The sequence below is a fragment of the Sceloporus occidentalis genome, unplaced genomic scaffold, assembly GCF_023333645.1.
Source record: "Sceloporus occidentalis isolate IW3139 unplaced genomic scaffold, rSceOcc1.0.p SCAF_6, whole genome shotgun sequence".
NCBI lineage: Eukaryota > Metazoa > Chordata > Lepidosauria > Squamata > Phrynosomatidae > Sceloporus > Sceloporus occidentalis.
Genome location: NW_028316986.1, coordinates 82,703,633 through 82,730,075, shown reverse-complemented (window position 1 = coordinate 82,730,075; position 26,443 = coordinate 82,703,633). Strand labels below are relative to the sequence as shown.

Sequence of the window (26,443 nt, the reverse complement as noted above, 5' to 3'; positions counted from 1 at the left end):
CCATGCAGAAAGGAAGCTAGGCTACAAAATTAATTGATTATATCTTGCACACTTGACCAAGAAAAAAGCAACAGGTCTAGAAAGCCAGCATGGCATAGTGGTTTCAATGTTGGATTGTGACTGTGGAGATCAGGGTTCTGATCCCAGTTCAGTCTGAAACCCACTGGGTGACCTTGTGCAAGTCACACACTCTCAGCCTCAGGGGAAGGCAACAGCAAACCTCCTCTGAACAAATCTTGCCAAGAAAACCCCATGAAAGTTCATTTTAGGGTCACCATAACTTGGAAACAACTTGAAGACACAAAACAAGAACAAAGTACCTTAAGACTAACAGATTTATTGTGACATACTGTTTTTGTAATGAACTTGAGCTCTGTTCCAACATAACTCTTAGGGACTGTACAGACACTTGGGGCTGGCTTGGGGATATGGTGTTTAGACATGCCACCCCATCCCCCCAAGTGGAATCAAAGCCAGACCAGCAATTAGATGCCAGCCAACTTCTGTCCCACTTGGGGACATGGTGTGTAGATTCCATTTTCCCCAGAGCTGGCTTTTTCAAAAGGAAAAGATGGCTTTATGGGGGAAGGGACTGCTTTTTTCAGCTTTGGGGGGCAGATTCTGGCTGGATTGGAGCCAGAAATCTGTTTGCCCTGACCTCAATCCAACCTAAAGGGGGCGGCTCTTGCCCCTTAGTCTTGTGATACCCAGAGACTTCTCTCCCGTAAATAATAGCATAACACAGCTTCTGTTATGGAATTTGGGGAGGGGGAAATTTCTGATTTTGTGGAAGTGTATGTTTTGTATATCTGGTACATGTGCAATTGAATTTGAAATGCTCATCTTTTGACTCAACCAAATTATTTAATGGATGAAAAGATTTGCAAAGGAAAAGGCTAACGTGTCTTCTAAAAAACTCTTTTTTAATCCAGGTACTTCCATTCCCTAGTCAAGTTGTGTACAACAGGGTTGGAAAGTGCGGGAGTCGGACTGTGGTTTTGCTGTTAAGAATTCTGTCTGAGAGACATGGATTCAACTTGGTTACATCAGACATTCATAATAAAACTAGACTTACCAAGAATGAACAGGTAAGTTGTGTTTGTCTTGTATGGATGTGTTAAGTTTGACTTGGTTAAATAGAAGCCTATAATTGAAATTGTATGCTGTATATTATGATCAGACAAGACAGTCAATTCTTTTTAAGAGTTCAAATAAATTATTTTTGTCCTCAAAGCAGTACTGTTTGTGCTTAAAACCAAATGGCTAAATATTTGGTGCAGTCCCAAAATGTTCCAATGCAATATACTGATATTTGCTTTTAGGATCAAAGTGGTTGCTGTATGCTGTAAGGATCTGTGAAATTCAGTAGTTGGTAAATATCCAAAGATTAATAAGAGACAGATTTATGGTAAAGGTCTGGAAATTAAAACCTGTAAATTTAGATTCAATCCAAGAACTTGAGTGAATCAATCAACAGTATATCAAAGAGACCATTTCAGTGACTCAGTTTAGCTGATGTGTTAAAGGAGACTTTGAGGAAACACATATGGAAGAGCAGAATGGGATAGGAGAATAAATAGGCAAAAGCAAGCTAGTTTATTATAGATGCAAAGGATTGTTATGTTTTTTTATATTTATAGAAAAAAAGGACTTAGAAATTACTATTATCTGTCAGCCTGCAGACAAAAAAACAGCTCAACATGTGAATAGCCACTCAGAGCCTATACATCTGTGGTCAGGATCATAGTTTGCTTACAGCAGAACATTCATAGCTTGCTTTGGTGTTTACTTATAATAACTGTCTGACACTGCAAAGTTACATAACTGTATCTTGTTATAAAGCTACTTCACCTTCCAAAGCAACATGTGTCAAACTGAGCTTTGTATTTATTTTTATTATTTCCTAGATACTTGCAGATTAAAAAAAATATTGTAAAAAACAAAACGTTGGCTGCCAAATATTATTATGCAATATAAGAACTGGGAATTTTTAAGAGAGAGAACTGATTTATAGATAAATTACTGATGCAAAGTTTTCTCTAGATTTTATGTGAGTGAAACAGTTTTTTTTATTTCCCTTTAAAAATAAGAAAACAGTGATCTGGAAATCCTAAGGATTAGAAAAACAGTAAGACCGTAAAGGGTGATTTTACATCTCTAAATAACAAATTATATTTTCTTTGGAGAAAACTGAAGGGTTGTTGTTGTTTTGCAGCCTTCAGATAAGTAACTTTTCTCCCATTCTACTGCAACTCATTTTTCTACGCCACCAGGTGGAGTTATATTGAAAGTGCAGCCTGATGTTACACTGAACTGTTTGTATTTCCTTAGCAGGTCATCCGAGAAAGAACAATATAAGTATTTTAAAAAGACATAAGACAAATGTTTCCTTAGGCTGCAATCCTCAATACAGTTACTAAGTATTAAGCCCTCACTGAACAGTGTAACTTACTTCTGCTTAAGCATATGCAGGATTCTACCATCCATATGATTATAAGCGTTCGTAACATAAAACTAAATGCCTGTGCTGTGGTGGGAAATTTTTAAGCCTTCATATATTTTGGACTACATCCCTGTGATCGCTCTGTATGATCTGGAACATGATTTCACTTAGCATGAGAACCTAGAGTTTCTAGGATATGAAATCCAAAAAAAAATCTGAGTTAGAGTTTCCTTGTTCCATATCTATGCCATGAGTATGATGTAAGTGCAAGTATTATGTGGACCTGCACATGTTCTAGGATTTAATCTCCCGTCACCTCTCACAATTAGCGATGCTGGGTAGGGATTATGACAGTTGTAGTCCAGTTTCTGGAGGACAAGTTGATCACCCTTACTATGTATGAGGGGCCACAGACTGAGGTTTCCTGGGGATCAAAAATGGTCCAAAATGTCCTCTAGGTTTTATGCAAAGCATTTTTCACATTTTTGTTTCTCTCAGAAAGGAAACAGAAAATGAACTGGAAGCAACTTCTTGTTACTTCATGTTTTAAAAAAAGGCCTCTCCTGATCCTAAAATGACCCAGGTAGGCCCCCAAACATTGCAGAAATTACTCCCATCCCTCCCAGAGGATATTTGAATGCAAAAAATTGGTTTTGGCTTTCTTTTTTTGCAGGGATGTGGCCCTCCAAGACAGATTTGGTACAGATTTCTGTCTGATCTTAGGAAAGTCTCTATAGTTGGCTTTCACGTTGCCATGTTGTTGTCCTGTATCTTGCATGTTTCTTTTTCTATGAATAAAAATAAACTAAACATTATAAAATAAATGGATAAAGAAAGCAGGCAATATACAGTATGGGGTAAAGACATCCAGTGCATTCAGAATTACACTAGTTTTTGTGAAATATTCAGCTCTCACAGAGACCTTTCCTCCATCCTCCCAGCCAAATACATCCACTGAATAAGAAGGAACATTTTTGTCTATGGCAGACAGCTCCCCGTTTTTGTTCAACCTGAAGTCTTAGAAAGAAGAGCTATCACTGAATCAAAAGAGTGCCTCCCAGTGATCCTTCCCCCTTCTCCGAGCTAAGTATCTATACCCAAATATATTCTGCCCATAGAGCTGTTTGTTTTTCAGTGGTGAGAAATTAAAGTAGGGTAGCTGATTAGAAGAAGTGAAATTGACAAATTAATCAATTTAAAACTCTGGTCTAACACTTTAGTGAGTAGAAGTGGCAGCATGCTCCAGGATGGGCATCTCTAGGTATATGAACAGACTTTTAATAATCTGTGACAACAAAATACATACAGATGGGGAGACACATTGATCAGCCTACAGTGGGACCTTGTTATCTGCAGGGATTTGTACCCCCCCCCCCCAACAGACACCGAAAAATGCAGGACCTCAAGTCCCATTCTCCCTAATGGCACCATGACATGCATGTGTCCACGGATGGTTAAATCTGCTGATGGCAAGTCCATGGATAAGGAGTCCCCACTGTATTTTGTCAGGTTGAATATCGATTTAATGGCCATGGTTTCTGTCCTCAGAATCTGTTCTACCACCATGCCTGGTAAAGTATACAGTACCTAATGCCCAACTTCCACATTCCTAGTAGCACTGTGCCTCCATTCTTTTATCAGAGTGTGAGCAAGAATGGGAAAAAATGTGATTCCTAAGAAGAGTAATGCTTGATTAGGCCGGCAGTCCATCTCGTCCAGTGTTTTGTTCATATTGTGGCTATAGATGCCTATGGAAATCCCCAAGCAGAACAGAACAGAAGTGCTGTGGCAAAGCTTTGTTCCCTTGACCATGCTTCCCAGCAACTAATATACAGAGACACAATGCTTCTTGTACTGGGGAAAATATACATCTGTCATGACAAGCACTGCTGACAGCCATAGTCTCCATGAATCTGTCTAGTTTGCTGTTTGTCATCCCTTCATCTTGTGTCAACAAATTCCATTATATTGATTCCATGCATGAAGAAATACTTTCTTTTCTTTCTGCTGCATTTGTCACCATTCAGCTTGAATAGAGGGCTGAATTCTGATTTCTTTTCTACACATTTTATTTTCTGCATTATGATAATGAGATGAAATTAGTGCAACAACTAAGTACACAGTGATTATTGTTTTATATCCAAAGACTATATCCATTTTTAATACATCCAAGCTAGAACAGTGTTTCAAATACATAGCCAGCCTCCTTGACAGTAAGCGCAATGGGATTTAACTTCTCAGGAAGCATTCATATTATCCATCTTTCTTTAAACTGTGAATTGCTTCTACTTTATGCATTTGATTTATATTGCCTAGTTGGGTATAACAATAAGTAAGATTGTGCTCAACTACTGTGGTCTCTAGTCGAAGGCACTGTGTCAGACAGCTTTTCCATTCAATTTGCAGTTTTTATACACTCAATTAAAATAATCTGAGGAGAGCCCAAGTCCTGAAATCTGAGCAACAAATATGCCTGGAATTCTTTTGCAAGCATCTCTTTTAATGCTTTTGGCAGGCTAACATGTTGCAGAACAATCTAAAACCTACAAGACAGTGATGAAAACTATATAGTCCTCTCTCTTTGAAATGATTGATCTTGCATAAAGAAATCTTAATATTTAATTATTTAAAACGTAACAGGCCAACACTTGGTGGAATGACCTATCACAAGTACACCAATAGTGGAGGAGAGTGGAAGAAACATATGTTAGGTGCCAGTGATGTCCCTAGTGTTGGTGCCACCCAGTGTGGGAGCATGAGGCTGCTGCCACCCAACCAAATGCTCACCCAGAGTTGCCAGGGAGGAGTGGTCATAGAATTATAGAATAGAGTTGGAAGAGACCACAAGGGCCATCCAGTCCAACCCCCTGCCATGCAGGAAATCACAATCAAAGCATCCAGCCTCTGTTTGAAGACCTCTAAGGAAGGAGACTTCACTACACTCTGAGGGAGTGTGTTCCACTGTCGAACAGCCCTTACTGTCAGGAAGTTCCTCCTAATGTTGAGGTGGAATCTCTTTTCCTGTAGTTTGCATCCATTGTTCCACGTTCTAGTCTCTGGAGCAGCAGAAAACAAGCTTTCTCCCTCTTCAACATGACATCCCTTCAAATATTTAAACAGGGCTATCATATCACCTCTTAACCTTCTCTTCTCCAGGCTAAACATCCCCAGCTCCCTAAGGCGTTCCTCATAAGGCATGGTTTCCAGACCCTTCACCATTTTAGTCGCCGTCCTTTGGACACGCTCCAGTTCTCAATGTCCTTTTTTAATTGTGGTGCCCAGAACTGGACACAATATTCCAGGTGGGGTCTGACCAAAGCAGAATACAGTGGCACTATTACTTCCTTTGATCTAGACACTATACCTTTATTGATGCAGCCTAAAATTGCATTGGCCTTTTTAACTGCCGCATCGCACTGTTGACTCATGTTCAACTTATGGTCTACTTGCACTCCCAGATCCCTTTCACACGTAGTGTCGTTCAGCCAGGTGTCCCCCATCCTATATCTGTGCATTTCATTTTTCCGCCCTAAGTGCAGTACCTTACATTTCTCTGTGTTGAATTTCATTTTGTTAGCTTTGGCCCAGTTTTCTAGTCTGTTCAGGTCATTTTGAATCTTGATCCTGTCCTCTGGGTTATTAGCTACTCCTCCTAATTTGGTGTCATCTGCAAATTTGATAAGTATGCCCCCATTTTTGTCATCCAAGTCATTGATGAAGATGTTGAATAGCACTGGGCCCAGGGCAGAGCCACTGGTCACTTCTCTCCAGGATGAAAAGGAGCCATTGTTGAGCACCCTTTGGGTTCGGCCGGTCAACCAATTACAAATCCATGTAACAGTTGTCTTGTCTAGCCCACATACTACAAGCTTGTTTGCAAGAATATCATGGGGAACTTTGTCAAAGGCCCTACTGAAATCAAGATATACTATATCCACAGCATTCCCTTCATCTAACAAGCTGGTCATTTTATCAAAAAAAGAGTCAGTCAAGTGAGGCTTTGAAGAAGGGTGCATGTGCACATGCTCCTCCTTACTTGGTGCCTTGACAGGATCAGGCAAGCCAGCCAAGGCACTTGGGAAGCTGTGTGTGTGTGTGTGTGTGTGTGTGTGTGTGTGTGTGTATGCATGCATTCATGCTTACTCCTCCTTCTCTGGCACCTTGACCAGCTTGGGGAAGCTAGCCAAGGCATCAGGGAAGCTGGGAGAGAGTATGCACTCAGGCGAGCAAGCCAAACAATGTAGAAAGAGGGGCAAGCTTGAGCAAGCCTCCCTTCCCAGTTGCTTCAGTTCACTCAGCACCAGGGCAGTGGGGAACGAGGGATGAGCATCCACTTGTCCCTTCTTTTTGACCGCCTTGGCTCCCTGGAGAACCATGGCAGCAAAGACGAAGTGGCCCCAGCAGCAGCACCACACACACACACAAACACACACACACACACAGAGACACACTCTGCAATGGGAGGCAGGACCAGCCGGGTGTCAACCCTCCTCTGAGGTGTCACTTGGTGTGGTCTGAACACACACACACCACAGTGATGCCAGTGGTAGATGAGACCAATTTTTGAAAAGTATTTTCTGTGAAATCAGTGTAGACTTCCTTAAAAAAACGGAAAATGTATGTTGGTAGTGTTCATGTATATACTGATGGTGCTGTATTTATAAAGATGCTGTTTTTATGAGAAGTTAGCAACAAACTAATGTTATTATTTCCTAAGCATTATTTCATAAGAAGTGAATATTTGCATTTCATATTTGGATGTGCTAACATTCAAAGGTGATGATTTCTGTGTTTTACTAGTGGTAGCAGCACCTCCTCCAACCAAGCACAAGTTAAGAGTATTACCAACCAGTTTCTGAGAACTACATATTATCATGCTCTTCTTTGATGACAGCTCTTACTCAGATATAAGAGCCAAGCCTTAAAGCACTGCTGCTTTGACTTACTGTCCCATGTACCTCCAGGCTTTATGATTCTGTTTTGAGAAATTGGCTTGTTGATTCTCAAGCCTCATAACAAAAGTGGCATTGCTAGAAAACTAATAATAGGATGAAAATTGCAAGAAGCACCATATATTCATATTTGGTGTTTGTATATGTGTGGGGTAGACCAGAAAGCAAAAAAGTGACTCTGCTTTTCCCCAACCCCAATTTAATTTGGTCATTTATATTTAGTGTAACTTGGACATTACTCATGATTTATGATAGCCTTTAGGGCTGAAAGACAGGGTATAAATGCCATAAATAAATAATCATACTGGGGTCTCATTCCTAACAAAAAACATATCTCTGTCCTGGGTTGCTATTTGGAGACTTCATTTTCTATTTTTTTAATCTATATGTGTGTGTGCTTTTTTCAGATGGAGTTAATTAAAAATATAAGTACTGCTGAACAGCCCTATTTATTCACTAGACATGTGCATTTCCTCAATTTCTCAAGGTAAGCCTCATTTTGGAATATTTTACCTAATGAGTTGAAATTAACAGATAATGGATTTGTAGAAACTTATCATTTTGAGCTGGCCACTGCTGTGTGTGATTGAGAGAGAGAGAGAGAGAGAGAGAGAGAGAGAGGCAGAACCTAGTGGACAGGGCAGCAGAACTGACTTTTACTTAACCATTCCCTTCTTATTTTTTTTTCATTGTGTGCCTTCAAATCATTTTGTTTCTGACATTAATATAAGCCTATAACAGGATTTTTTTTGGCAAGATTTATTGAGAGAACCTTTTCCTTCCTCTGAGGCTGAGAGACTGTGACTCACCCAGGATAAGCAGTGGGTTTCCATGGCTTAGTAGGGATTTGGATCCTGGTCTCCTGGCATCGTAGTCCAGCACTCAGACCAGTACATCATATTGCTTCTTCTAGTTAGACAACAGCACTATGGGAAAAGAACACAATTGATTCTGTCTTTATCTTGTAGTAATTCTCTATCTGTGTATGTATGCGTCTTCCTACTTTACAGCCATATGAGCTGTATGAGTTTGCCCCACAAGGAAGTGTTTTCTGGACCATTGAAGATGTGAAATACATAGCGCTGTCTTCCATCTCCATATGGTTGAGGAAGTTTGGGTAGGACTGGAGAAGCCTGGCATTAGTTAGCAATGTGTTCTACAAAATTTACAGTACCCATGTTCTGTTTTTGTTTTCAATAATCTGTATACAGTTCATGCATTGTCATAGCAGTTACTTGGGTCTATAATTTTCCAGCTGAAAACTGTGTATTACATTGTGTAAAAATTACAGTATACTATTGCTAGAATTCCATTAGATTTATATTCTCCTTTGCAAAAGTAATTTTATATTGCAAAGCATTTGCTATTACCTCTCCTTGTCCACTTTTAAAATACAAATTCTTGAGATAGGGCACTTCAGATTGTAATTAACCCTGTTGACATAGTAGTTAAATGCCTGCGCTGCAGCCACTCACTCACAAACTACAAGGTTGTGAGTTCAATACCAGCCAGGGGCTTAGGCGCGACTCAGGCTTGCATCCTTCCGAGGTCTCTAAAATGACTACTCAGCTTCTTGGGGGCAATTAGCTTACACATTGTAAACCTCTTAAGGAGTGCTTAAGTGCACTGATAAGTGGTATAGAAATGTACTTGCTGTTGCTAATTATATATGCATGTGATGCTAAAATTCAAAGAATTAAGTGGTTTTAAAAAAACAACTAAAAATCAACGTGAGGAGTAATTTTAACTGGTACATGTCAAGAAAGAGGGCCCTCACTTGTCTAAGGTGATGCTAGAAGGAATGGTAGTGCACAAAAATATCTATCATTAACTAGACCTGCTTGCTTCAGTAGTGATACATTTCATTTATGGAAGGCAAGGGATCTCTCCACTCAGACAAATTTTTAATTTTGTAGGATAAGGAGAGGGGATGTATGGTCTATATTTTAAGAAACACTTCTATAAATTGTATGCTTATAAAGCAAAACACTTGTTTAAATTGTACACTTATAATTATTCCATGATGGTTACAAATCTCATAGATCAGGGTGATGCTGTGAATATAGTGTGAGACTTTTCAGAAGGTGTCAAAATACAGTTGTCGCTTCCAATTTGCGGGGGATCTATTTTGGACCCACCCACCCCCAAATCAGGAAAATCACCAATATTGGAGACCCATTGATTACAATGGGGATGTGCTCCTATGTGCAGCACTGTGCGCACACCTTAGACATATGCACCATCATGTCCTTCCTGGCTTGCCGTCTGTGAAAGACTGAGGGACATGAATGGGAAGACCATGAATTGGGAGGGAAACTGTACTCTTGTTTTAATTGTCTCTGGTCCAATCCACACTGCAGAAATAATCCAGTTTCTAGGGTTGCCATAATTCTCTACCACAAACTGGGACAAAATGTAGGACAAAATTTAGACCCAAATGCAGGACAATTGTAGGATAAAATTTAGCCCAAAATGTAGGACATTTAAGGTTCTCCATTTTTCTTAAATGTCCTACATTTTGGGCTAAATTTTATCCTACCATTGTCCTGCATTTTGGTCTAAATTCTGTCCTACATTTTGTCCCGGTTTGTGGTAGAGAATTATGGCAGCCCTAAGTTTGACACGACTTTAACTGTCCAAGCTCAATGCTAGGGAATTCTGGGAACTGTAATTTTGTGAGACTTTTAGCCATCTCTGTCAGAGAGCTCTGGTGCCATAATAAACCGCAGTTCCCAGAATTCCCTGACACTGAGCCAGGGCAGTTAAAGTGGTATCAAACAAATATTTCTGCAGTGTGGATTGGGCCTCTTTTAAAGTTATTTTAAGGAGTGTTTTTAGATTTTTTAAAAAAAAGTTATGAAAGAGTACTGTATTTGAATTTGTTTACAAAGTTTTATTGTCAGTACTGTTTTAAATGTTTTTACTTGTTATGCATTGCCTCAAGGAGCCTGGTAGGCTGGAAGATGATATATAAATACAATCAATCAATCAAGATCTTTCCAAGCTGGTATATAACTCCAGTTAAAATCAATGTGATATACAAAACTGGACAAAAAGAATTATTGGAAATGTGAAATAGCCATAGGATCATGATTTCATCTTTGGTCGGACTGTCCTTATGCAAAAAAAAAAAAAAGTACAGTACTAGAAAGACATACATAGGTATAATTTTGGGAGCAAAGTTCCAAATGCTTCCAGAAATATACTTACTAAATATGGTAAACAAAGCTTCTAACATAACAATAAGAAGGAAGTGAAGACAGTTTTTGTACATGGCCTCAATGGCAAGAATAGCATAAGCGCAGAAATAGAAAGAGAAGGTAGTCCCAGATATAGACACATGGCTTTTAAAAATGCTAGAAGTAATCATAATTAATTAATTAACACAAGCAATAAATGGAAAACTTATGGAAAATATAGAAAAAGTCTGGGATTTTTTACAAATATGCAGAAGAAAGTGGAAAGTAACATCCAAAGAGAACAAAATCCAGACTTAAGCTTAAAATTATGAACAACAAACAGACAAAAAGGAAAATATCAAATAAAACTTATTCACTTAGACAGTAAACCTTTCATTTTGGTTTTGCCACCTCTGAAATTAAAAAAAAAGTGTGAATAATAGACTGAAACGAGTAAAATTAACTGACAAGATTACAGAAGGTCATAATAGTAAGATAGAAGACACACAAATCAAAGAACATCAAGGAAGTCAAAATAGAACAGGACAAAAGAAAAAAATTGTAAAAATAAGTATCTTTATTTTGTTTGCTTGGGACAAAAAAAGTATATAAAATTTTTGATTCTTGTAATATTATAATGTACCTGTTACTGAACTTCCTTAGAATAAAGACAAATATTAAAAAAATAAAATAAAAATCAATCAAGGTCTTTCTTCCACGATACTCTTGCAGACAAGCTAATAAAATGTGGGATGGACAGTGCTACAGTTATGTCCATTTGCTGCTGATTAATGGACCAGATTCAAAGGGTGTGAACCAGTGTTTTCTCATTCTGGGGAAAAGTGACAAGTACAGAGCCAGTCAGTTCTGTTCTTGGCTTAGTATTGTTTAACCTCTTTGTAAACAATTTAGATGGAGGGTAAGATGAAGGATCATCAAAGTTGCAGATAACTTTAAATTGGGAGGGAATTATGCTAGTTGCAGTGCAAAAGATCAGAGGTGTCAAAGATCCTCCACCCCAGTTTAGGTTGTGCATTTGTTTTTTCAATTTGTTTTTTTCAACTTAATAGTTCAACAGTTCATTCTGGAACAACACTTTCAAATTCCCATATTTTATATTTTTCTTCTTCTGTTCCTCACTTACTTTGGGTGGCCTATTTTGTTTGAGAAATGGTGTTTTTACAAAATTAACATCCCCACCCCAGATTGTCCATTTTACTTTTTAGAATGTAATTATATATTAGGCATCAATGTGGACAGGGCCGGCCCATCCATATAGGCAAGCTAGGTAGTCGCCTAGGGGCAGCAAACAGTAGGGGGTGCTGGGGCGGCAGGGTGGCAAGGGAGCTGGCAAGGCCAGAGAGACAGAGTGTGTGTGTGTGTGTGTGTGTGTCTAGAGCCGGGCAGAATGATCCCCCAGGGCCAGCTGTCTGGGCGCTGCTCGCGGGAGCAGGGAGGCAGAGCTGCTTGTTGGAGCAGTCCTTTTCTTCCTTCTCCTCCTCTTCTTCCTCCTCTCCTCCCTCTTGGTGTACCTTCCTGTCTGCACCCATGCTGGAGAGATAACCTGGTTTGGCACCGCTTTCACTCTTTCTTGGCTCTAGGCTATGGAATTCTGGGAGTTGGGCCCACAACAAACACCAACGCCCAGAATGCCATAGCCTTGAGCCAGGATGCTTAAAAGCATTGCCAGACCAGGTGATTTCTCTAGTGCAGATGCAGCCTCAGTTTCTTAATGTGGTGCGCGCGTGTGCACTCCTCCTGAAAGTTGGAATTTGTTGTGGGCCTGGGCCCCACAACTTACTCCAATTCCCAGAATTCCATAGCCTTGAGCCAGACAAAGAGTGAAAGCGGTGCCAAACCGGGTTATTTCCTAGGCTGTGGATGCAGCCTAAGTCTCTCTCTCTCTCTCTCTCTCTCTGACACACATGCACGTGCTCCTCTGCCCCAAGTCCTGGGAGTTGTAGTTTGTTGCTGGCCAGCTGGGCCCTTCTTATTTCTCTTCCTCCTCTTCTTCCTCCTCTCTTCCTCCTCCTCCTCTTCTTTATCTTCTTTCTCCTCCTCTCCTCCTTTTCTTCTTTCGCCTCCTCTTTTTATTCTCCTCCTCCTCCTCCTCCTCCTTCTTTTTCCTCCCCCCTCTCTCCTCTTCATCTTCTGTTGTTGTTGTTTTTGTTGATATCGTGTGCCTTCAACTCCTTTCCAACTTATGGCGACCCTAAAGAGTTTCCTTGGCAACTTTCTTCGGGGGGGGGGGGGTGTTGCCTTTCCCTTTCCCTGAGAGCCTGAGAGTGTGTGACTTTCCCAAAGTCACCCAGTGAGTTTCCTTGGCAGAGCTGGGATTTGAACCCTGGTCTCCATAGTTCTAGTCCAATACTCAGGCCACTAAACCATGCTGGACTCTCCACTGCATTGAAAGGTACAGTACTCAGTTCTTATTTATTGTTGTGTACCTTCAAGTTGTTTTCCACCTTATGGAGACCCTAAAGCAAACCTATCCTGTGGTTTGCTTGGCAAGATTTGTTCAGAGGAGGTTTGCCATGGCTTTCCGCTGAAGAGGCTGAGAGAGTGTGACTTGCTTGAGGACACCCAAAAGGCAGGGAAGTGAACCCTGGTCTCCAGAGTCCTAGTCCAAAACACAAATCCACACAAAGCTACATCCCAACCTTCTATCCAGGAACAATGTCAGAATGACCTCCATTTTGAACATGACTGAGAAACATCAATTTATATTTTGGCTTTTAGTTGGTTGTGTCCTCCATTTTCCTTGAACATTCTACAGTGTGTCCTACATTTTGAGGGGCTACAGGGGGGTGCCAAAATATTTTTCGCCTAGGGTGGCCTAATACCTAGAGCCGTCCCTGAATGTGGATGGCTCATTTCAGGAGAGCAAAAACAAAGCCATAAAAGTTCCTTTCCCACAGAGCTTGCAACTTCACCTTCAACTGTGGGGAGTTAAGTGGGAAATGAAAACTTAATAGAGAGAGGGAAATAGGACTGTTGGAGAGATCAAAATCTTTCAGCAAAAGAAATATTATTATTTTTGAATGGAAAATTCCTCAGACATGTGAATGGCCAGAGGTGACTCAGCAACAGATGTTCTTTAGCAATCATATTCTCCATTCTGCTGTTATTCTTTGATTAACAGTAGAAGAATTATTTTATCTAAGGACTGTATTGATTGGTCTGAGATAACTGAGAAATAACTTAGAAGCTCTATAGCTGTTAGTGTAGAGAATGACAAAGGTAGGGAATTGATTTGCATGTTTTCCAATGTTGTTTTGCCTTTAATACCTCTAGCAATAGCTTTAGCAGAAAATATTTTCTTATATATTGGAAGCTGGAAAAACCAATATTTTAAACAACCTTAAGCATTTTAAAGGACATGTTGAATGCCACTGGAAACTATGCCCTATGAGGAATGACTTAGGGAACTGGGGATGTTTAGCCTGGAGAATAGAAGGTTAAGAGGTGATATGATAGCCCTGTTTAAATATGTGAAGGGATGTCATATTGAGGAGGGAGCAAACTTGTTTTCTGCTGCTCCAAAGACTAGGACTTGGAGCAGTGGATGCAAGTTCCAAGGAAAGAGATTCCACCTCAACATTAGGAGGAACTTAATGACAGTAAGGGCTATTTGACAGTGGAACACACTCCCTCAGAGTGTAGTGGAGTCTCCCTCCTTGGAGGTCTTTAAGCAGAGGCTGGATGGCCATCTGTCGAGGATACTTGGATTGAGATTTCCAGCATGGCAGGGGGTCGGATTGGATGGCCCATGTGGTCTCTTCCAACTATGATTCTAGGATTCTATGGATCACTTTTCAATAGACCAGAAGGCTTAAAGACTAAAAGACACTTCTGCTTCAGTTAGCAAAATATTGACTATAAAACAGGGAGAATATTCTTAAGGGACAGGGGAAGAAATACATTTTGTATTCTTATCTTTTATTTAGGACTTTCCCCTGCTTATGGGCCTAAACAAGGAGATGATTAGAGTGTTTGCAACTGGGGTATGACACATGTGCAATATAACTTTAGAAAGTTGGGAGGGCACTGATCTCAACTTTCCTCAGCTGTGTAATTTTTTCCAAAAAAATTTAGTATCTTGAAGGGAGGAAGAGCACAGTAAATACTTTATAGCTTAAGCAATTGCTTTAGTTGCAGTGTTATGAGAATGTAAACAAGGGAGGGGTAGAAGTGCCTACAGTACAATCATTATGTGTCATAAATAAGTGATGTGTGTTCTGGAAAGATGTTGAGAATTTCAATTATTACTAATTGTAGATGAAATTCTGCACTCCTTGATGTCATTGGAAAGCTTGCCACTGACTACACTAAATCCAGAACGGCAATGTGTTGCTGTAATCTTTCCCATTATCAGCCAATCTTTCACTGCAACTCTTATTTTTACGAAAGTTTTGGTCATATTTTTGTTTTCCTCCTCTACATTTTTTCACCAGATGTTAGAAGGGTAGAAATATGGTACTTCTATCAGCAGAAGGCCACAAATGAATTCCATCAACATTCAATCAATAGATGGCAATAGATACATTAGTTAACAGTATATGTTTGGAAGAAGAAAGGTGTTAATTATATTATTGTTTGTAAGGATATTCTACTAGTTTAATTCTATTTTAATGCTCACTTTTCTTTGTTTTTTAATTGTATTGTTCTTTTAATTTATAAGCTGCTTTGTGTTCCAGCTTTCGGGGGAAAGCAGGATGTATTATTATTATTATTATTTCCTCTCTTTTGCTGTCAGATAAGATCATCCCCAAATGGCCTTAGAAAAGTGAGAGGCAAGCAGAGCTGGCTCTAGGTTTGCAGGAGCCTTGGGCCAGATATGGACTCTGCTGCGTGTTGAAAAGCCATGACAGGCTTATCTAGCAAACATGCTACAAGCTGTTCTGGGTGGATGGGGTCCGCCATTTTCCATATTCTTCAGTGTCCTGGAGAGTGGATTTTGGGGGAATTTAAAAGAGCAACTAGACAACAGTTTCCCAATACTGTATGAATTGCCAGGCAGGAAAAATGGATATGTTAGTGATGGCTAGGCAACTTCAAATTTGGGTGAAACAGATAATCTAAATTCATTTCAGTCAGATTTCACTCTGTTGGTTGGAACAAATACAGCCTTGGTTACCTTGACAGATTACATGCTCAAGGGCAATGTTTTTTAACCTGTGGTACACAGACCCCTCACATACATTCCACAAAGGTTTAAAGGCTGCTCAGCCTACCTCCTCACTCAGTGGAACAGCCATATGACAGGAGCCAAGGCAAAGGTAGGTTGGTTGGCTGGGCCTGTGTGTTGTCTGTCATGGGCACTCCACTGCAAGGAGAAGGTGGGCTGAGTAGCTTAGTGACAGCAGAGCTGACAGCCAGCCAGGCTTTGCCCCCCCCCCCCCCCCCATCTTTCTCCCTCCGCTCCCTTCCAACCAAAAGCAGTACACTGTCCTATCAGAAGCATATCAAACCCCCTCCCCCTTTTTGCCTTCATCAGGAGTGGAGAAGACCGTGGTGGGACAAGTGAAGGAAAGAGGGAAAGAAATAGCAGGTGGACAAGCAACCAACCAACCAACCAACCAACCAACCAAAAGAGTCTGGTGCTTTTCAGCACTAATGACAGCTAACACTGACTTATTCAGAGTTAACTGGGACATTTACACATGACTCAATTCTCCACCATCACCTGTCCAACCAGCATCCTCTTCACCCCTCTCTGACTCCTTTCCTACCAGTAGCCCCATATCTCCTTTTCCTGCCTTGGTACCATAATGATTCTGCCTCACACCAAGGCCACCTCTGTCTCTTTTCTACTTTCCAGTTCATTTCAGATCCCATTAAAACATTCTGATGGATATGATAGAATCATAGAATCACAGAATCTTAGAGCTGGAAGGGGCTGCAAGATTTCCATTTGCGCAAGTACCTTTTTGGACGGTGCTTTGTGATATAATTAATTTTTAAAATATTTTTTTTATTTCTATCCCGCTTTTTGCCAAGCAATCAAAGGAGTGTACAACAAGTTAAAATACAACCATATATACATAGTACCCCCCTTAAAACAAGATTAAACAGTATAAGATTAAAAACTACATATTAAAAACCAACTAATCCAAAAAATAATCATCATGGGCAGAGTTCACTAGATGGGAAGTCTTATTCGTGGCCGAGTATTTTATTCCAGGAAGGCCTGCCAGAAGAGATCTGTCTTAATGGCTTTTTAAAAGCTCTCTAGATTGGTAATTTGACAGATCTTGTCCAGCAGGCCATTCCATAAATTGGGAGTAGCTGCAGAAAATGTCCTCTGGGAGGTTTTTTGGATTGGTTGGTCTTTAAGGGTTGTAATAAATTCCTCCCAGAGGACCTGAGTGTACGGGGCGGATTGTATGGAAGCAGGTGATCCCTTAGATAGTTTGGGCCCAAGCCATGTAGGGCTTTAAAGGTGATAACCAACACCTTGTACTGTGCCCGGAAACTGATAGGCAGCCAGTGGAGTGACTTCAATATTGGTGTTATATGGTCACTCTTTACTGTTCCTGTGACTAACCTGGCTGCCATATTCTGTACCAGCTGGAGTTTCCGGACTAGGCACAAGGGTAGCCCCATGTAGAGCACATTGCAAAAATCAAGTCTTGAGGTTACCAGTGCATGTACTACAGTTTCAAGGTCACCCTGTTCTAGGAAAGAGCGCAGCTAGCGTATCAGCCAAAGCTGATAACAGGCACTCTTGACCGTCGCATTCACCTGATTCCTCATCTGAAGTGACGGGTCAAGAAGCACCCCCAGACTGCGAACATAGTCTTTCGAGAAGAGCGTGAGCCCCTCTAGGACTGGAGGTTGCAGCCCAATACCTGGTTTGGGGGCCCCTACCTAAGTACCTCCGTTTTGTCTGGATTCAACTTGAGCTTGTTTTCCCTCATCCAATCCATTACTGCCCAAAGACACTGGTTGAGGGGAGAGATGCCATCTGTCGTTGTCACTGATGACCGGGACATGGAGAAATATTTTTGGGTGTCATCAGCATACTGATGACACCCAGTGCCATATCCACGGATGATTTCTCCCAGCGGCTTCATATAGATGTTAAATAGCATCGGGGACAGGATGGCGCCTTGAGGGACACCTCAATTAAGCTCTGTTTTTGAAGAGCAACTGTCCCCAAGCATCACCCTCTGGAACCTGCCCAAGAGGAAGGAGCGGAACCACTGCAACGCAGTGCCTCCAATTCCTAACTCTCTCAGGTGTTCCAGAAGGATATCATGGTCTACTGTATCGAATGCTGCTGGGAGGTCTAGCAGCACCAACAGGGTCACGCTCCCTCTATTGATGGCTAGATGAAGGTCATCAGTTAAAGCGACCATGGCAGTCTCCACCCCACCACCACTTCTGAGGAACAGTGTTCAATCCACTCCATCCTGAGATTAAACAGCAACATCCAAGCCCAGCCAGCCAGCCAGCCTTTGCCTTGGCTCCTGTCATTTGGCTGCTCTGCCACAGCTAAGCTCAGCCTGCCTCCTCCCTGATGTGGAGCATCTATTTGACAGAAGCCAAGGCTGGCTGGCTGGCCGGCTGGCTGGGCCTGTATGTTGCCATTCAGTCTGCCCCAACCACAAACTGGGGGGAAGAAGCAGGAGAAATGTCTTCCTTCTGCTTCCTGAGGGAAGGTTGAGGTTAGTATAATTGTTAATGCTTCAGTGTTTAAGTGGAATAATTATTATTATTATTATTATTATTATTATTATTATTATTATTATTATCTTGGAGTGACTTCCAGAAATTACTCTGGCTGCCATATGCTGTACTAGTTGCAGTTTCCGGACCAAGCACAAGGGTAGCCCCATGTAGAGCGCATTACAGAAGTCTATAGACGTGAGATTACCAGCGTGTGCACAACAGACTCAAGATCCTTTACTTCCAGAAAAGGGCGCAGCTGGTGTATCAGCCGAAGCTGATAACAGGCGCTCCTGACTGTGGCATTTACCTGGTTCGACATCAGGAGCGACGAGTCAAGGAGCACCCCCAGACTGCGAACGCAGTCCTTGATGGACAGTGTGACCCCGTCCAGGACCGGAGGTTGCAACCCAATTCTTGGTTTCGGGGCCGCTACCGTGAGCACTTCCGTTTTGTCTGGATTCAGCCTCAATCTGTTTTTCCTCATCCAGCCCATTACTGCCCAAAGACATTCATTGAGAGAGGAGATGCCATCAGAATTTGAGGCCAACGAACGAGACATGGAAAAATAAATTTGGGTGTCATCAGTGTACTGGTAGCAAAGAGACTGGCCTATAGTTGTTCATATCCAGGGGGTCCAGGGAAGGTTTTTTCAGATTCAGCCTAACAGCCGCTTCCTTTAAGCAAGATGGAATATAACCTTCCCTGAAGGATGCACTGATGATGTTCGTAAGGAACTGTCTCAATGCATCGCCCCCCGGACGGCCAGCCATGATGGGCAAGGGTCAAGAAGGCAAGTTGTTTTCCTCACTCTACCAAGGAGCTTGTCCACGTCATCGGTACTCACTGATTGAAGCAATCTCATTAACGGAATCGCTGGACACCTTGTCCGTTGTTTCTGTTACAGTACTGGCATTTAAGTTGGCTCTTATCTGAGAAATTTTATCTGCAAAGAAGTTGTTCAACGCATCACAGCAGGCCATTGTTGGGTTAAGTAAAGGGTTCTGCGCATGGGGTACCTGCGTCAGTTCCCTTACTACCCGAAACAGCTCTGCTGCTATAAATATAACATTTATAGCAGCCCAAGTACAGTTGTAAGTGGTGGGCTATGAAACAGGTTTCAAGACAGATGTCATAAAATCATCTGTAGAAATAAACCTATGTGTGTGTGTTTGCCTTTAACTCGCCCTTCAACTTATGGCAACTCCATGAACTTCAGTGGGTTTTTTAAGGAAAGGAATATTCAAGGGTGGTTTTGCCAGTTCTTTTCTTTGAACTACAGCACCTACAATACCTGATATTCATTTCTGGCTTCCCATCCAAGTACTAACCAATGTTGACTGTTCTAAGTGTCTAAGATCTGATAGGATCTGTTGCCTTTAAGGTATTTAACAAGGAACTAAATCCAGTTGCTGGACCCAATTAGAGTAGGTGTACTGAATCAATGGGAACTTTACAGGCATCACTTATCACCATAGAGTCAATCATTCTACTCTAGTGGAGGCTAACAATTGGATTTAGGTCTTTAAAAAAATTGGGTAGAAATAACACAGGCCTTTGCCTGTCTACAAAATCACAACCAGATTGGCACTTGTGAAGCTTTTCTGATTCAGTCCCTGAGATGCATTTCTACTGAAAATCACTTTGCCACCAACCTAGTAAAAATCTCTGGGTGTTCTTAGTACTGTTAAGAAACAAATTACCATTTACCAAACTGCCCTATTTTTAATCAGCTATCAATCTCTGCCAAAAAAAATTGTTAAGCTGTTTTTCTGAGCACAATAATAATCTACTGGAATGAAGAATGCCAATCCTTTGCGCTGTATCTTCAGTATGCTGCCACCAGTTCAGATCCACTGGGTTGGGTTGAAAGAAGTGTTTTTTTCACAAAAATAAAATTTTAGTTTTGTGCAATTATTTCCTAAACTGCTAACACTGTAAATCTCAGGCTTATTTTTACATGTTTACTTTGGTTAAATTCGCTTCTTAAAAAAAATAAAATTATTTAAACAACAGTAAAATTTATACTAAATGTCACTTTGGCTTGACCCATGAAGTCAGTACTACTTATTATAATAGTTCCAAGACTATCATTATTAATAGCTGCAAGACTATAGTTCTCTTTGCAGTCCAAATACGGATGGCCTAAGTTTCCCATTTTTATGGAAAAGCTTAGGCATGGAAAATCCTGAGCAAAACTTTTCAACATATAGAGGCTGGGAATGAACCTCTATGAGATGAAGGGGAAACCATTGTTTTCCATCAGCTTCAGACTTCCATGAGCCTCTCCTTTTCTTGTTTTTTGTCTGAGGAGACAAAAGGCATCTGCTTCCAATTTTAAACTAACCACATTTCCCTGTGACAGCTAAACTATGGAAACTGTGGCTTTTAAAAAAGTATGCTTAGTTGTAAATACATGATCGCTATTCTCACTAAAGGGTACAAGCAACAGTTCCCCAAATTCAGATGTCACAACAAACTGTGGCTGAACTGAAACTGAAAGTAAATGATCTCAGTCTGCTTCAGTAGCATGCAAGACGTTGGAGGGAACATACATGCTTGTACATGTAATAGGAAACTTTGGCCCAAAACAGATGGGCGGGAAGCACCGTCCTCAGGCCAAAATTAGGGTTCAGGAGCACGCAGCAACCACACGCTCCTGAATCCTAACACGTATGGACAGCACCATCTTTACGTGGTACCATCCATATGTGGCGCACGTGCACAACACAAGCGCAGCGCCATGTCCACACCTCTGCACTGATGACATCGTCCATGCGCCACAAAAAGAACCCAGTTTTTCCAGGTTCTTTTTGGTCCAGAGGGATGACACGCAGTTTGGCTGCTGCAGCATCTCTCTGGAGGGAAATGGGCGCCTCCATCCTGTCCCTTTGGGTGGTCTGGAGAGCCCCTTTGTCTTCCCATGATGTCTGGATTACCGTATATACTCGACTATAAGTCGAGAAATTTATGCCCCAAAATGGACTCCAAAATCAGGGATCGACTTATGGAAGGGTCAATAGGTTATTACTGCTGATAAAGTTAATTTAAAAAATGCCCACCTTCCTCTGTAGCCAAGTAAACAGCTCCCCATTTGAGTCCTGGTGCTGGCAGCCTCTCCTCTCTCAACGAGTGTGTGTGTGTGTGTGTGTGTGTGAGATCCTTCAGCCTTCCCTCGCAGCTGAAGCTAACAAGCGGCTACTGAGGGAAGGGAGAGGGATGCAGAGAGAGGGAGCATGTCTAGGCTTGGACCCCATTTTGCAAGCCATGGGTCTGGAAATGCTGGGGTTAAAGGCAAGTGTCCTCCTTCCCCCCCCCCCCCCCCGCAAGCCTTGAGTCTGGAAATGCTGAGGTTAAAGGCAAGTGTCCTCCTTTTTCCCCCCGCAGGCCTTGAGTCTGGAAATTCTGGGATTAAAGGCAAGTGTACTCCTTTTTTCCCTGCAAGCCTTGAGTCTGGAAATGCTGGGGTTAAAGGCAAGTGTCCTCCTTTTTCCCCCGCAAGCCTTGAGTCTGGAAATACTGGAGTTAAAGGCAAGTGTCCTCCTTTCCCCCCTGCAAGCCTTGAGTCTGGAAATGCTGGGGTTAAAGGCAAGTGTCCTCCTCCCCCCCCCCCCCCCCGCAAGCCTTGTGTCTGGAAATGCTGGGGTTAAAGGCAAGTGTCCTCCTTTTTCCCCCGCAAGCCACGAGTCTGGAAATGCTGGGGTTAAAGGCAAGTGTCCTCTTTTTTCCCCTGCAAGCCTTGAGTCTGGAAATGCTGATGCAAAGAGGTGTGTGTGTATGTATGCACCCAGACTTCTTTCCCCATGCTGTTACTGTGACCCTTGAGAGAGGTTCAAAGAGGGAGATGTAGAGAGGGAAGTGGTGCTTTGTTTCCCCCTTTAGATCTTTTGTAACATGCCCTCGACTTATCCACGGGTCATATCAAAATCCATGATTTTGGCCTCAAAAACTGCCCTCGACTTATACATGAGGCCGACTTATACATGAGTATATATGGTAGGCTATGTTTTTTTTACTAGATAGCTAAGATGGGTAAGATAGTTAAATCTTTCTGAAACAATCCAAGAGAAATATTAGAGATTTTGTTTTATTCTTTGAAAACTGGTTAACTGCAAAAGCTAAGGAAACTTGTTTATGCATAACTTTGGTTCCTCACTTTGTGTACAGAATGTTCAAGCACTGGATAGTAGCACCTGAGCTTCCCACCAATATTTGACTTCACTAGAAGAAAAGAACCACTTCATTTAGCAAGTTAGAGTAATATTTTGCAGAAAATTCAAACAAACCATTGGTGCTTTACTCTTTGCCCATTTAAGTGGTGGTGTAATTTGTATCTTGCGGCTAAATTTCAACAGTGCCTCTACTCAAATAAATAGGAATTCTTGGGTTGCACACAAGTTTTGGTTTCCAAGGATGATTTGTCAAACCTGGGCAATATTGAACTAATGTCAAACCTTCTTTTAAAGAGACTGTTTCCAGTCTTCAGAAGATCCTAGAGTGTGATTATGAGGTGGTATGTATTTTCTTGCTAAAGATCATAGGGCAGCCAGCTTTGGAAAAGCAAAAACTCCTGTCTTTAAGACCAGCTCCAAATGGAAGGAGACATTGTGAATACCTTTTGATGGACCCCTTCCTACATTCTGGTACTAACAGTTGCAAGCTACAAGTTGAATGTTCCATACTGTCCTCAATATAGTGTTTTTGAGGGACACTGTGGGGAAATTAAAATGGTGATGAAATAGATATCAGGGCGTTAGAGTCTCAGCAAGTTCCCAATGTTCCAAATGCTGGCACCAGGGTTCAAGAGCCTGTTTTTGTCCCAGGACACTCAGTGGTTAGAGATTCTAAGATCTGGTCCAAAATAATTGGAAGACCAAAGATTGGGAACCACTGCATTGATGAAAAGCAGGCATATAATTGGCTTAAGAGCTATGTGGTTGAAGTCTTTCTATGGGGGGAGGGGGGGAGAAGGACTTAATATAGAAGAGATTGATGGGTATAATTGACATATGTTTTCCCTCTTCTCTGGATTCACCCTGTCCACTGAATGGATTTTCCCCAGTGCTTCACAGTAGCTTTCCTCATCCCATATACTGGGTTGGATGAACCCAGCACCTGCTCCTTTATATTAATCAAAGCTTGGAAGTAACATATTGGCTGCCATCCTGTTAGTTACCTATGAATGGAATGTTTGTGCCATTACATAATGGGCTTATTTATGTTTTGGACACAGAGGTGGAATTGCACCATCAGGAGTAATTTATAAGTATTGTGAAAGTATTGGACGAGATACACAGTGACAACTGAGCATTCTTTAGCAAGTCGTACTTTCTGTCTGCCCTTCCTTGTAGGAACATGCTGAGGATAAACTGGGATAATACAATGGATTTAGCTCTAGGCAGTTTCCATGAGGTCAAAAGATAGATGGAAGGAAATGATGTGGAACATTTCCCTGTACATACAAAAGTTTACTAGAGATGGCTGTGGGGCAATGGCCTTGTAGGCTTTCAGGGAAGTTTGAGTTTAATACTCTGTATAGGACAATGAAGAATCCAAGGTTATCCATATGATATCAGTCTTTGGATGGAGTGCAGTCATAACCTTGGAGTATGGATTCATTACAATTTCTGTACATAGAACAAGAGTGGATCACTTGGTTACCATAGATAAGTAAACCAGGTAACTTTTCTAGTCAAACACAGAAAAGCATTTCAATGGTCCGGAAGGATAAAAACCTTTTTTTTTTTTTAAAGAAAGTTAGTATTTTGATGGCTATGGAAAAGGGAACTGGAAGATATGCACAAGGTATTTAAGAGTTTAATCCCAGGTCCCATCCTGTGGTTTAAAATAACAATTCTGCTTTGCTGATCTTAATTTTTTGGAATGCTGTCAGTTGGAAGATTTAGGCAACTGCTGTTTTGCATGGAAATTTTTATTCTAGTTCTGAACAGTTCACATAATCATAATAACACAACTTATAATATTTCAAACTCTCCTATTGGAAAAAAGACAAATCAGTGCAAATGCCAAAAGGCTAAAGTTTAGAAGAGGTCCATAGCACTCTAATTATACAGTAATGTGACATTTTCAATTGCAGACTTTGACATGTAACAAAATCTTTTGTGATGTTTATATTCCATTAATTGTATTTCATTAATGTGGCACTTTTTCTTGAAGATACTGAGCGAAACATTTGTGCTGTCTTAGGTTCATGTAAAAGGTTCATTTCCAAACCTTATGTTGGGTATCCTGTCATATGTATGTTTACTTGGTAATAAATCCCTTTCAGTACAGGAGGGAAATCCAGCTGTAGATAGCATTACATACAAAATTAATCTCATTAATTAATTGGCTCTAAAGCCTAGACTAGAGACAGATTCTATTGATGTCAGTTATATTGAAATGAATCCTATGTATGTATTAATGTGCTGGCCTTTCCAGCCCTCTTTTCTTATTACATTTTTATGTATTTAGGAAAATATTCAGTCAATCAGATAGTCCACTTTTTTGAAAGCTTGAAGGCAGGTGGGGTGCCATCAGCATGCTGATGACACTCAAACACTCAGCTCTGTTTTTCCTTGTCATTGCAGTTAGCTGGGGGCGCATAGGTCCTGGACCAGTGCCTGGATGCTGTAATGGGATGGAGGAGGGCCAATAAACTGAAGCCGAATAAACTAAAGTTTATTCCTGTTAAGATGGAGGCTCTGTGAATTGGTGAATTTAAGATCCAAGCCCCAGAATTGCATAGACAGACGGTCCTGAATGGGGCTCCACTTTCCCTGAAGGAGCAGATCCATAGTTTGGGAGTAGTCTTAGACCCATCCTTGTCATTGAAGACCCAAGTGGTCTCTGTGTCAAGAGTGCTTTATATCAGTTACAACTGGTACGCCTGCTACAGCCTTTCATAGATGGAGATAACCTGGTCGCACTAGTCCATGCACTGGTACTCTCCTGATTAAAATATTGTAATACACGCTACATGGGGCTGCCCTAGAAGAAGACTCAGTAGCTGCAGCTAATATAAAATACAACAGGTCACCTACTGACAAAGGGCTTGTCTACACTGGTGAAAAACACCATACTCACCTGAAAGCTGGTGCTGGTAGTCCTCACAACATACAGTTACTTCTGGGGAGAGTGTGCTATTTTTGATGCTTATCCTAACTTTGCCCTGAACTAAGCAAAGTCGGGGTAAATTCTGAGGATTCTCACCCTGATCTTGGGTTTGTTGTTCTTGTGGCCAGTTGTATTGGGTCCAATTCAGCTTGATCCAGTTGTCCACATGCCAAGAGCCATGCCATGCCCCTTCTCCATGCTAAGCAGTGCAGGGAAAGGGGATGACCTGTTTTTGGATCTGCCACTGCTTCCTCACAGACAGGAATCCCATAAAATGCCTGCCTGGTTCACTGTCATGTCTGCCCATGTGATCAATGAGGAGGAGATAGAACCATCTCAGCAGAAGTGATGGTTAGGGCCAGGCTATTGCATGGAGTTGCTTGGTTGGTGAGGCTATAGCATTAGCAGCAGTACCAATGAGGATGGGCCAGTGGGGCCAATGAGGAATCAGCCTGGGTGGTTCATGTGTACACCCATGCAGTATTACACTGGATTCAGACTGGGGTGTGTGGTCACCATCGTGGTGAATCCAGGGTCAGTCCAGAGCATAAGGCTCCATATGGCTTGTATAGAAACGCCCTAGCATACCATATTGACAGCATATAATGCCTGTGTTAAAATAATTCAACTGTCTTCCAATACACTTCTGGTCAGAATTCAAGGTGCTTGTGATGACTAAAGTTCTAAATCACTTGGGACTTCAATACTTGAGGGACTCCTCCTCTCCATATGTTCCCGCATGAAAATTGAAGTCTGCTGGGGAGGCCCACCAGTCAGGTCAACACATTATGTTAGGTGACAGGAGTGGACCCTCTCAGCAGTGGCACTCTAATTGTGTAATGCAATTCCAGTGAGAGTTGGAGTCAATCGAGATTCAAGAGGAGGCCCATGAAGGCTCAACTGAGTCCAACTCTCATTTCATTTAGACCTTCATGGTTTATTAATTCATTCCAAATACTGATGTGCATAATTTTAAAACTTTTAAATCTTTTAAATCTGTCTTTAACTCATTACTATGTTTTATTTTTAGTGTTTTAAACTAACTTATTTTCATGTTATTTGTAAACCACACAAATCTTTTT

General features: G+C 41.3%; 1 protein-coding gene across 1 annotated transcript in view; it reads left to right on the top strand.

The window, feature by feature from the left end:
• UST (uronyl 2-sulfotransferase) overlaps positions 1-26,443 on the top strand; it is a 171,114-nt gene that overhangs the window by 78,355 nt on the left and 66,316 nt on the right. The window contains exons 3-4 of the mRNA XM_089530222.1: positions 933-1,088; positions 7,803-7,882. Of these exons, the coding sequence (XP_089386348.1) occupies positions 933-1,088; positions 7,803-7,882 (236 nt within the window). The remainder of the gene's footprint in view (positions 1-932; positions 1,089-7,802; positions 7,883-26,443) is intronic.